This window comes from Streptopelia decaocto (assembly GCF_964273445.1).
Source record: "Streptopelia decaocto genome assembly, chromosome: 1".
Taxonomy (NCBI): domain Eukaryota; kingdom Metazoa; phylum Chordata; class Aves; order Columbiformes; family Columbidae; genus Streptopelia; species Streptopelia decaocto.
The window spans coordinates 183,817,437-183,830,529 of record NC_138663.1 but is presented as its reverse complement, the minus strand read 5'-3'; the positions used below and the strand labels follow the sequence as shown (position 1 = coordinate 183,830,529).

Genomic DNA, 13,093 nt, shown 5'->3' with positions numbered 1-13,093 from the left:
GGCCCAATCAGGAAGGCGCTGTACGGCGGCCGATTCAAACAGCGGCGGCGGCGCGCGCTACTGTTCACAACCGCCTTTATGTCGCGGGCGGCCATGGCGGCGAAACCCCCACTCCGGCTCCCGGCGAGCCGCAGGTCCGAGCCCGCGAAACGAGGTAAGGCTGCGGGGCGGCCACCGGGAGATAAAGCCTAAGGGGCTGAACGGTTCTTCGTTCCATCCGCGCGGAGCCGAGGCGCTCGCTGCTGGGGCTGGCTGTCGTTACCACCCTGCGCAGCGGCGGTTACGGCCGCGGCGGGTAAGGGAGGAGCCGTCGGCAGAGGGGAGCTGGTCGCTTCTCCCGGGGAGCGGGAGACGAGGACAGGAGACTGTGTAGGACTTGGCAGCAGCGGCCGCTGCCCTGGCCTTAGAGCTTCTGAGTGGTGCGAGTGGGTCGATGAGGGTTCGCCCTCCCCTCGCGGGGCCGGGGCCGGTGCTCTGCCCGCCAGGCCGGGCTTCTGGAATGAAAGCCTTCCTGCGTAGAGAAAGGCATGCCTTAATTCAACAGCATCCTATTGAATCAAGCAAATCCTCTGATCTAGGCCGGCACTTTTCTGTTTATTATTTTCTGACCGGTTTGAAGTTGAGGACACCTGAGTTTTGGAAGCAGAAGGTACCTGGGAGGCGCCAGGATGCACATTGGGCTCGCTGCTGTGCAGCATATCTTGACAGGTGCACCTCTTCAGAAGCAGGTGGTGTACACTGACTCTCTTCAAGCGTGACAGAGCACTGGAACAGGCTGCCCAGGGAGGTTGTGGAGTCTCCTTCTCTGGAGACATTCAAAACCCGCCGGGACACCTTCCTGTGTAACCTCATCTAGGTGTTCCTGCTTTGGTGGGGGGATTGGACTAGATGATCTCCAGAGGTCCCTTCCAACCCAAACCATTCTGTGACACTCAGGCTTCATTCAGTGTGGGCTGGGACATTTCTGCTAAAAATCCACTGTATCTGAAGTGAAATGCAGCTTTGCCACAAGCCTAAGTGTCAATCCACTCTGCTGGCTGTGTGTTTAAGGCTTTGGTGTGTCAGTGTATGACAAAGAACTTCCCTTTCTCAGCTCTTCTATACTAGAAGGAGGTTCTTAGGATAATTATTCCATTATGTGGGATGACAGCTTATTACCATGGAGAGTGTGCAATCAAGTGCTTCGTTCCAAGATTAATGTTCGAGTTCTCAAAGGCAATAATGTCTTAGTAATATTCACTGTCTAAACTTAAGTAATACAGAAATACCTCATAATTGAGGGAACATGTTGATGGACTTTGCAAAGACTTCTGAAGTGTGAATCAAGAACAGTTGGCAAGACACAATATGAAAGATAACGTGTTCAAACAGATTCAGATTGGGGACTTGTGCCTGCCTAGGATGGGCAGAAGTTGGGGTTTACATGTGAGTTAACTGAAGACTTCCACAGTTGAATGAGCCTGTCTGTTATGGGGGGATGGTGCAATACCATGAGATCCTGAATGCCATAAATGAATTGTTGTTCTGAGTCACAGATAATATTTATTGCTCTTACATCCTACTGCACGTGAAACGTTTGTAAGACTTGGAGTCTTAACTGCCTAGAGCGGCTGTGTGGATGCTCAAGCTTGCTTTGGGTAGCAGGACCATGTTAGCTACTTCTACCAATCTAAGGTCACGAGCTTCCTGTGGGAATAAAGAAAGTTATCTGAAAAAGATCAACAATGTGGTCCTACGAAGCACCAAAGTCTGGTGTGCAGTCAACCAGTGAAAACATGTGAAATAGTATCCTGTGCTGAGATGGCTTTCTGTATTAAGACAGTGACAGCTGGCTTAAGACTACTTCAGGAGTGTTTTTGTGCTGTTATTAAGATTTCCATTGATTTAACATTTGTGTAGATGACAACAGAAAAAGCAGTAAATGATATTACAAATGGTCAGTTGGGCTCAGGTGCATGGTGTTTCCTGTGCATGCTATACTTATCTCACTAGTGTCACAAGTGAAAAGTGTGCTTGCTGTAAGTAACAGTAAGCATGTGAAATACTGGTCAGGAAACTGGAAGGTAAAAGAAAGAGCCTGATTTCTTCAGGTCACAAAATCATGTTTCTTTTAGCCTAATGCAGCCAACCAGGCACCTTGCATAGCTGTGAAATTGCATTCAGCTGCCACTTGAAAATAGCCTTTCTCAAGAAATAAGAGAATCTGTAAGACATCATAAGATGTGAATATTAAAGACTTCTTCATCCACAGTGTCTGTGTTTTACAATGTCTTGATGCTTTTCTAATTGCACTTCCTTTTTGTCTAAGAGACAAAGTTTCTCTGGCATTGCTGTTTCGGCTGAAAATGTAATAAGGTGCTTGTTTGTTTTTAACCCACTAGAACAAAGACAAAAAGTTGAAGAATATCGATCAAGGAAAAAGACCTTTTCTGGTGTGCTCATTGAAGAAAACCAGGGATCGATCAGGTAGTATTTCTGCTATGGCTTATGTTGCTTTAGAAAAGTCCCTGGTCAGTGGGAAAGAGGTAGATAGCAGTTCTTACAGAGAACCTGAACCAAAAGGTGAGACCATGCAACTGAGACTGGGTACCTCATGGATTTACTGAAGTCCTTTTAAAGTCAGAAGAGGCTAAAAGTTTTTGTTAAGCAAATATTTAATAGATGCAATTCATGAAGTGTATTAGTGTTTCTTCTAGAGACTGAGACAGGACAGAATGCATTCATGGCAGAGCCCTCATTTCAGATGCCACTTAGCTGTTTGCCTCTATAACCTTCCTTCTGCAAATAACTTTCTTCCTCCTTTCTACTTGGGCTATGCTGCATGTGTTCACAATCCACTTGATCTAGCTTCATTGTATTTTTATAATTTCTGAGTCACTATTTTGTGCTAAAAGCAAAATATACTGTAATAAAACCAAGCCTGTGTGATGGCCAGCAGGTAGGTGTAATGTTCTGTAAAAAGAGTGCGGGCACCTATCACCAATTAGTAGTGCTTCTTTTTATTTACTTCTATTTAAATTTTCTTCCTGCTGTTGTCTGAAGTCTGGACGTTTACTATAAGAGCTTCCAATAAGCAAGAGAAGCTTCTTTAGAGAAGACGGTGCTGTGAAGAAGTACAGAGGGTTCCAGCTCTAATATTAGTATTAGTTCATGGTGTAGCTTTGTCACTTATTTTAATGTTTTTGCAAGTGGTACATTTCAGTCTGAAATTTGTTCCCATCTAAATGAAGTCTTGCCTACAGTTTTGTGCACTTGAGGTGCTGTGGTGCCATGTTCTACAGCACAGAACTACTTGGTAGTACAAATCTACCTGAGCAATGACCTTTGAATATAAAATATGCATAAATGACAAGGATAAATACAAGTTGTCAAAGATTTGCTCTGTGTAGCAGGGAAAGGCAAATGTTTTCATGTTGTAGAAAGCTATCGTGTTAGAAAATTGTGCCAACTATTTCATTGTACCAATACTCTTAATTTAGCATTTGATCTACATTACTTTTCCTTGTTTTCAGTTTCTTCTCTGGCTATTAAATTCCAGGGCTCTTCATAGTCTTCAGTTAACTGATTGTTTAGCACCATCATGTATGTGGGTATGACTAATGTTTTTATTTTGCAGCTATGTCCCTTTTGTAAAGCTTTCACTGTTACACACTGTTGACTACCTGAAAGAAGGTTGTAGTAAGTTGTGTGTTGGTCTCTTTTTCCCAAGTAACAAGTGATAGGATGAGAAGAAATGGCCTCAGGCTGTGCCAAGGGAGGTTTAGATTGGATATCAGGAAAATTTTCTTCACTGGAGGGGCTAACAAGCATTGCAACAGGCTGCCCAGGGAAGTGCCATCTCTGGATCTGTTTAAAAGGCGTGTAGATGTGGTGCTTAGGGACATGGCTTAGTGGTGGATTTGGCAGTGTTAGGTTTACAATTGGATTCAATGATCTTAAAGGTCTTTTTCAACCTAAATGATTCTATGATTCCATTACTTTTGATTAGTTCCCTTAACATGTGTTCTCTACCACAGGTGACATGGAGGTGATGGCTTGAAGCAGATTGTGTTGTCCAGCATTTCAAAGTCACTAATTATCTTTATTTTCACTAATGTACCTTCATTTACAACTCAGGTGGCTTCCAGAAGATCATCTGATGTGAAGATATTGGTTGCTAACTGGAATATTAATTTCCAGTCACATGCAACAGTGCTACATGATTCATATAATGAATCATGCAGCATTTGATGAAGAATTTGGATTTGTAACTTTAAACTGAGGCATTTCTCTTCTGAGCTGTCAATACATTTTCATAGTTGCTAGGAGACAATACTGCTCTTGGTGGTTTTGTTACTCGCTGGATAGTCTGATGCCAGTTCTGGTGCCTGACTGTAGGTTTTGGAACCTGTCATTGAACAGGACACATAGTTCCTTCCACAGACTCTCCTCAAATGGCCTGGCCTCTGATGATGGCAGTAGCTGAGCTTCAGTTCTGTGTGCTGCTCCCTCTTCCCCCTCAATTGCAGCATTTAGAATCTTGACCTTCTCTAACAGATGTGTCAGGCCAGACAGGTTGTTGCTCATCCTTACACATAGGAATGGCATCTGCAGTAAATCAGGTCTGTCCTTTTCCCTTCTGGTAGCCAGCTCTTTGTGTGCAAGAAGGGATGTTTTGCAGTCTAGGTCCTGATCAGTGGTTGCTTAGCCATTCATTTTTTTCTGGAGGAAGAGTACAAGCTGAACAGAAATGTTTCAGTGTGAATTCAGCCTGTGGACTGCCACCTGGAGCATGTGAACTTCCTCTAAAAATACATTCCTTTATATTGCAGGATGATTTAAGATGTCTTCTTTTTTTTAAGCAGTAGCAGAACTAGGAGAGCAACTAGCAGTAAACTGCAAGGCAAAACACAGCTCTCAGCATCTCCAAAGCCAGGAATGGTAAGTTTTTGATTGATATGCAAATACAGACGGCACTCTGTTTCTGTGGCTACAACATTCCTCTCATTTAAACTATATTTAAGTAGTTTGCAGGTGCAGAGTTGTAGTTTGCTAAAACTTTATTTAGTGACTGCTTAATATAGGCTTTTTAGAGAGCTGTCACATTACTGTACATAATGCATCATATTGATATTCAGTTTGCACCTGACCAGAGAGGGGATTGAAGAGGTTACCATGATTGCTGAAATTATGATTAAATTTTAACAACTTTTCTTGAGACTCTCAGAACTTTTTGGATAGATTTTCACTCTTTGGAGAAATTATTTAAGATCTGTGGAAGGTCTTTATTTAGAGCAGAGAATTCTTCTATTGTATTCTGTTACTTGGAAAAGCACCAAACTACTAACAAAACGAACTGTTGAATGTGTGGTGATGCTGTCAAATCTAATGTAATCAGAAGTAGATGCTAATATCTAATCAGAGTGTAACCTCATCTAGGTGTTCCTGTTCCAGCAGGGGGATTGGACTAGATGATTTCTGGAGGTCCCTTCCGATCCCTAACATTCTGTGATTCTGTGAATAATTCTCCCTCTTCTGGTGACATATTCTAATGCCCTAATTAAAAGCTTTACTCACTACCTTGTGTTAGTAGGGTATCCACACTAAGTGGAGGAATGATATTGCCATTAAGTGATGGGGTATGCACACTGAGATAGCTGCTTTTGACTATATAAAGCCTAAAGCAAGCTTCTACTTTGACTCTTCTTACAAGGTGATTTTGGCAGTTAAAAGCCAGCAGTCGCTTAAAGATGGTTTTCTCTCTTTAACAAGAGTGTAGCCCTCAGGCCTCCTTACTTCCAAGATAGAGTTTAAATAATCCCTACTGATTTGTGATGTGAATTCTGCAATAATAGTTGACAAATATTCTACTCAGTATATATACACTACTTTCATAGATACTTTTAAAGTGGCACTTAATCACGTTAGTCCTGTGAATGAGTGAAAGCCTCTTTTGGAAACAAGTAACGTGTAACATGAATGTACGTCTAACATCTCCATGGATGTCATTCTGATTTCAGGAAAATAAAGAAAATGCTAATGAACTGTCATGGGACCAATCAAATGGAGCCTCAGAAAAAAATGTTACTTTAAACTCTTCTACAAGCACACTGACAAATTCCATATCAGGTGCAAAGTATAATCCTGAAGATCATGCATCCAAGAATGAAGTCACTGAAATAAAATCTCAGCATGTGTCACTTAGTAAGTCCTTCTTGCAAATGAAAAGCATGAAAGAGAAGGAATTGATTGCAGAAACAAAACAAAATTCAAGTGTCAGCCTACCAAAGAAACAAGTGTTTGGTACATATCGTGGCAAAATCATCCCATCAAAGATAAACTCCTTCCGAAAAGTACCAAAACATGAGGGGAAAGATAGTTCCTTGCCAGATAAGAAGCTTCTTCCTTCTGCCACCAGACCAACAGCAAGTTCTTTGTCCATGAGCAGCTGTAGTATAGTTGTGAAGACCGTCAAAGTCACAAAGTACCATAATTCTGTAAAACCAAATGGTACCTTCCCATTCCAGAACAAACAATCTGACAAAGCTGCTATTAGCAGTCTGAAGAAATGGCAACTGACACCTGCTGTAGTGTCAAAGAAAGTAACAGTCCAAAAAATGATCAGTGAAAGGGGACCACAGCTACCGAAGGCTGCTTCTAACAATTTTGACCGCAGAGCTCTAGGAGTGAAGAGATGTGCAGATTTTTGTGAAGATGCAAGACCAGAAGCTCCAGCAAAAACAGTTTCTCTTGTTCCTGGTACAAAGTTGGGACAGGATTCTAAAACTAAAGCCAAGAGTAAATCTACTCTGCCAAAAGAGACAGCAGAAGAGAGAAGGTAACTGCATTACTCACTGTTGTAGCTTGATCTTGGTATTTAGACCTTCTTTCCAATAATGTCTATTTTGATCTATTTCTTGTTGTGAATGTGCTGGGGAAAAAAGAGAACTGAGTGTTTGAACTTGATGCCCAAGGGCAGCAGGCTAAAACTGTAGACTTAGTACTGAGAAATCAGGATTCAAACTAATTACAGCAGCTCTTCAAACTTACAGCTTGTCCTGTGTAGTTATAAATAAAAAGTGTATATTGCTCAAGCTCTCTGGTTTTTAGGCTAAGTATTGCGACAGCCTTACGCATGACAGATACTCTTGTAAGTGAATTGTCATGCATGCTGCTGCTTTAGCAAAAAAAGATGGCTGATTCAAGGTAAACATGTTGATGGGCTAAAGGAGAGCACTTGGCAATGACATTTTTCAGTTCAATGAATGCAGCTTAGACAATGGGGTGAGGAAGACTGATAATCTAAAACTTAATTAGTATTGACAGAGCTCCTTGTAGAAAGTCACATTTACTAAAAATTGGTGGTCTAGGGGATGGGGTTGAAGTGAAGTGTATAGGAAGTCTGAAATACAGTCTTCACAGTTTTATACATCACTTTCAGATTTTAAAAGCTGTGTTCTGGGTTGGTCTGGCCTGCTCTCCATGCTTGGTGACTTTAGAGATAGTTTCTAGTTTTCTGGTTTGAAGTGAGATTAGGGAAGAGAGGTGGCACAGGTGAATAACTCAGAAGCGTTTTTTACCCTCTCTTGGAAAAAAGTGTCTGTAGCCTAAGTCTCTTGCTGCTGCTGGAGAAGGGGAGATTAAAGTGTTCTGACCTGATAGATACCTAAGGCAGACAGTGATAACGCATGGTTCTGAAATTTCCATGCAGGTCTAAATGGCAGCTGCGTTTCTTTTAGGATAAAGGGCTTGAGGCCTATCTGGAAAGTATGTCTGTGTATGACTTAGCCTAGCTAGTGTCAATCAATGTAAAAAAAGATAGAACATCTGTCACTTCACCTAATAATCTTCTTAAATGCAGAGCTCGCCTGGCTGAGTGGAGGGCATCCAGAGGAAAAGTGATGAGGAGACCTCCAACATGTGTGCTTCTGAAACCCAAGTCTAAAAGGGAAGAACAAGAATTGTCTTCTGGCAATTCTTTAGAGCATGTATTACATAGTGAAAAGGTCAAGAAGACTCTGGCAGAGTGTCTACATTTAATTGAACAGGTATTTGGTCCCTTGCCTACCAAGTTCTAATGTATAAGACCCTATAACCTGCAAGTCCTACAGCTGTACTGGACCTGGGAGTCAGATGCAGGGGACTAATTGCTTCCCAAGTTAAGCAGTATCATAGCTCTTTGCTGACACCCGAAGAAATTAATTTTCACTTAAGCTTCACTAACTTATTGAACTACTTAAGATTAGGCAATAATAACATCATAATAAGTAGAAAAAGCTATAATGTAATGAGAGTAGCTACAGAGTAATCTAAAGCAAGTTTGCATTTGCAGAAACTTGCCTGGACTTCTGGAAAAGTCCATTTTACATAATTCTGAAGATGTCTATGCATTTGACTATCCCTTCTACTTACTTACATACGACTGTATGAATCTCATTTGGAAGAATAGGTGAATGACAATCTTGTTCAAGTTCATAATTCAGTCTTGGAAATACTTGCTATCTTCAGCTTTCAGGGTTATTCTTCAAAGAAAGAAAAAAATACTTGCCTTCTTGTTCAAAACCAGCTAAAATACAGTGCCTCAAAATGCCTGCATTTAAATCTCAGCTCTTGTGTTGACTTTAGGGATGTCAAGGTGATGAAGTACGTGCCATGTTGGAAGATTTGACACAGAGCATTCCTGGGGCTAAAAAGCTTGCAAAATATTGGATCTGCTGCATGCGTCTTGAACAGATGGGCCCTCTCGAAAAACTTATTGCCATCTATGAGGAGGCCATTTTGGCAGGAGCAGTGGTGAGCAGCTTGTCTTGAAGTTTGAGATTATACAAATATAAAGGCATGATAGTATGGTATATAAAATCCAGCTACTTCTGATTTTAATATATCCCTCTATAGTATAAGGAAAGCCACAAGTAACCTACTTGAACATTAAAAAAATTGATTTGTCTAGCTCTGTAACCACTGCAGATACTTTCTACACTACTTACTACTTTCAAGAAGAAAGGTTTAGGATCACCGAAATACCATAGAAGAATACCTACAGGTAATTAGGGACTGAGACTTCTAGTATCCCTAGAAACCCCAAACAATTTAATTTTATATTTATTGATGGACTTAATTCCTGTGAAAAATCTCAGGGCATCAAATACAGTCTTAGTGCACAAATGCAGAATTCACATGTTCTAACATGTGTTCCAAAGAGCATTAAATAAAGGTTTTATAACATGAACATCATGTGGTCTGTACCACTTTCCCTGTAACTGTTATACCGAATAAGATGAAATGATGGTTGATGTTTGAATTCTTTTTTCTAAAACATTACAACTTTTTTCCAGCCTAGAGTTGAACTGCGACATGCTCTGATAGATACTATGAAAAACACTGAAAGCCTTTTTAAGTTTGAGGATGGTAAGTGTGAGCACTCTGACTTAGTTAAATGTCTGGCTTGTCAGGCAACACAAGGTAACTGTTTATTTGTGCCTATATTTAATTCTGTTTCATGGCAACTTCACTGTGATAATTTGGTACTCAATTGTTTTTGAAACCAGCCTTGACTAAACTAACACTTTTCAATTGTGGGCATGTTAAAATGAGTAGTGGAGATGCTTTCATATTCAAACTTTCTACTTAAACTCTAGCAAAGCAGTGCTGTCCAGCTATTTTATCCTGATAAGCAAAGAGTAAATAAAAATATTCTTGTGAGCTAAAAATCAGTTGCCTCTTTGACACATGCAGCTTCACTAGCAGATGAATGGTGTTATGGTGTAGTGACAAAGGCGGTAAATATTCTGCTTTTGGAAGCAAAGTAGCCATATGAATTCCTGCTCAATATAACAGAACCTGACAAGTAATTGACTCCAGAAACTGACTGAAATACTTGTTCAGAGCTGCTGCATTTGGGAAGGAAGAGAATGTCTTCTTAGGATGTACTTAGCCTGAGTTTTGAGGTTGCAAGTTCTTGAAGGTGACTAAAATAATTAGTAACTTCAATTGCTGTGGTTCAGACTCAACACATACTTAACTTTCATTCTCATGTAAAACTCTAAGATTTCAGAGATCTCTAAAACATTAACTCTTCTGTAGTTTCAACTAATCCTATATGTATTTTCTTCAACTTTTCAATTTTAGGGGGAAGTGTGACAGAAGCTCATTTAAGTGAGGTAGTGGAAGTCAGCAAGGAACCAAGTTCATCTGTAGAGCAGGTTCAGGAGGCCTTCAAGGATTTTGACTCTGATGACCAAAAAGCAGAGGGTGATGACAAGAAGGCAGAAACTAGCAGTGAAGAGATCAAAAAAGAAGTGGTGCATTCAGACTTGAAACCAAGAGAAGAGATCTTGCCAAAAAGCAATAAAAAGCACAAGACTAAGGAACGTACAAAGAAGAAAGGAAAATGGGAAACACAAGAGCAGAATGAGGATGGGGAAAAAGATATAGCCCAAGTAGTTAATTCTCCTGAGAAGGAAAATGACACATCTTATTCAATGACATATAATCCGTCTACCACACCACACTTGGAATGGTAAGATTGGTTCAAGTAACTATGGAAAGTTTGCAGTGTCTGGGGCAACAGTAATGTTTATGTCCTGTTAAAACAGGGAAGCACTGCATTTGTGAACAGCTAGTTAAAAGTTCTCAAGAACTTAGTTTTTTAGGATTGCTTCCTCTTCCTTCAGAAGGAAGTCTCTTAAAATAAAGTCCTCTATTTACTCAAACTGTTTTGCTTTTTGAATGCCTTACTATAGAGTAATCAAACATCTTTGTGGTAGATACATAAATTCCAGGTTTAGGATCCCTTCCCAGAGCCCACATGGCAGTAGACGTTCTACACTGAGCTAGGTAAAGAGAAAGTAGGTGTCTCCAGTCCTCCCTTTTTCAAATGTAGATGTTATTGCATGTGATACAACACAGAAGAAGTGAAGAAGATGTAACTGTCCTGTAAATGTTATCTTAATTGTATCCTGAGGCAAAAATCTGGGTGCTAATCTCAGGACAAAACAGATAACATTTAAATAATTTTTTTTTGCCACAAGATTTTTCCAAGATAGTGGACTTAGGAAAGTTGTGCTTGGTTTTGGCATCTGATGAAGCTGGACTCATGGCAACTCTCTGCTATCCCTCATAGCAGGAAGAACAGTTTCTTCCTGATGGAACTACTGGGGAATCTACCTCTGGAAACTCCTTTCAGGAGATTCTCCAGATCAAAATATTTTACCTAAGGAAAGATTTGTATATCTGGTTTTAACTGTATGAATGGGAAAGGGCCTATTTCCCATTTTCTTTGGCTATGGGAAGGGGAAAGAGTTGAAGAGGAATCATGACTTGCTGTTTCTACTAGGTGCTATGGTACTACAGAGGTAGCTGTATGATGGTATGCCTATGTTTATTTTTTTTCTTTTTTTTGTGTGAGGATGTATCATGAAGCAAATGACTCCGGTACTAAAGACCTGAAAGTTGTTACCCCTTTGCGATATTCTCAACGCATTCGGGAGAAGATGTGCAAGGTGTTGGATACTGTTCAAGATGAAGATGCATATGCCTCCATTTGAACAGCTGGGAGAACTGGAACCAAAAGCCACTGTATTTATCCACAAACAGACCAATGCGCTCAAGGAAACAAGTGCTGAAGTAGAAGAGTAAAAAGTAGCATTAAATGCTATGGGAGGGTTAAAGATCGGACCCTTTTTAAGGAGAGCTGGGGTGGTGTTTGCTTTTAGCTGCTTTGAGAGAGGAGCTATCTAAAACTTGTGTGGATGGCTTAAGATTGACTGCTGGAGTCACTGAACTTTTGAATTTAAGTTTCTGCTTTTCAGAATTGTAAATCTGGTCTGGTTTAGTACTTTTAAACTGTCATGTTAAATATGATTCATTAAATATTGAATTAAGGACTAGGTTTAACACTTCATGTAACTATTTGATTTTAGTATAGTGCTAATATCTACTGTTCTCCTGTTGTAATTCCTATAAAATGTTCAGACTTGTATAATCTAATCTTTAGTTTAAGAAAAAAAATAATGTAGGCAATTATCTACTACAGCAACCTTTAGTTTTGAAAACTGAAACTACCTAGTAAGGTGTACACTAAGTTTAAACTGTTGTATCCATTTTTAGGGGGTATTTCAACACAACTGAGTTTGATCCCTTTAGTTACCATGTTTATTCATGATGAAATCTCCGTTAGATGAGATCTGATACACTAATTACTATGTGCCTGTTGTAATGTTGGTTTGCATTTGTCTGTAATATGGTAGACTTATTAAACTAATCAACTGAACTGTATTTGTTCTTTATTTATGGGCTTTAGGTTGGAAACTAGTTATAGAACATGGCTATAGGCCTGAGACTGGAATTCTGAAAATTATTTTAGTCTGTTCTTGGAAATGAACTGTCACAGCAGAACATAGTGAAATTTTTCACATTCAGCAGAATCTGAGTGTTTCTATATCTTCAGTATGCAAAGCTTGCATGAACTGTAATTTTAGCTGAGTATTCAGGTTTCAGTGTTAAACAGACCTGGGTCCTCATGGCCAGCTAGAATCTTCTGTTTGCAGAAGGGACATGCTCTTTGCATCTAACAAGATACTAAACTTTTAAGTGTATCATTGCACTATGTTTGCTTGAGAGATCTTGCTGAACACTGATAAGCAAGTCCATACTACTACAAGGAGTAACACAGAACAAGGTATAGGCAAGTGCTTCTGGTTCTCTGCTATGGAGACACCTCTGCTGCATCTCATGGACCATGTGCTGACATCTGTGTCATGTTGGTTCTGCTCCCTCATGGGCAGTGACTGGGACTGCATGGAGTCTGGCTCAGGGTGATGGGTGTTTTGGTTTTGTGTGGGGTGTTTTGGTTTTGTGTGGGGTGTTTTGGTTTTGCTTTGTTTTGTGTTATTTGTTTCTTTGGTGTTTGGTTTGTTTTTTGTGGTTTTTTTTGTTTTTTTTTTTTAAAAAAAACATTAAGTCTGAAGTAGAAATGCTTTTTCCAGCATGGGAAACAGAATGGTGGAAATCAAACACACACCTGCAACAGTTTTAGCTGGTTTTTGCCCATCTTGAGACACTTCCTTACCTTCTGTTACAGAATATCCTGTAGTTAAAGTTTTACTTACACTTC

General features: G+C 40.1%; 1 protein-coding gene across 1 annotated transcript; it reads left to right on the top strand.

The window, feature by feature from the left end:
* The first annotated feature begins 19 nt into the window (after nucleotides 1-19).
* On the top strand, nucleotides 20-12,250 carry CKAP2 (cytoskeleton associated protein 2). Its single transcript, XM_082059954.1, is given in 10 exon segments — nucleotides 20-154; nucleotides 2,382-2,466; nucleotides 4,842-4,920; nucleotides 6,000-6,817; nucleotides 7,841-8,027; nucleotides 8,605-8,772; nucleotides 9,315-9,387; nucleotides 10,108-10,498; nucleotides 11,387-11,518; nucleotides 11,520-12,250. Coding segments are annotated over 10 exon segments (2,106 nt in total). The 5' UTR covers nucleotides 20-78; the 3' UTR covers nucleotides 11,617-12,250.
* The last annotated feature ends 843 nt before the right edge of the window (nucleotides 12,251-13,093 follow it).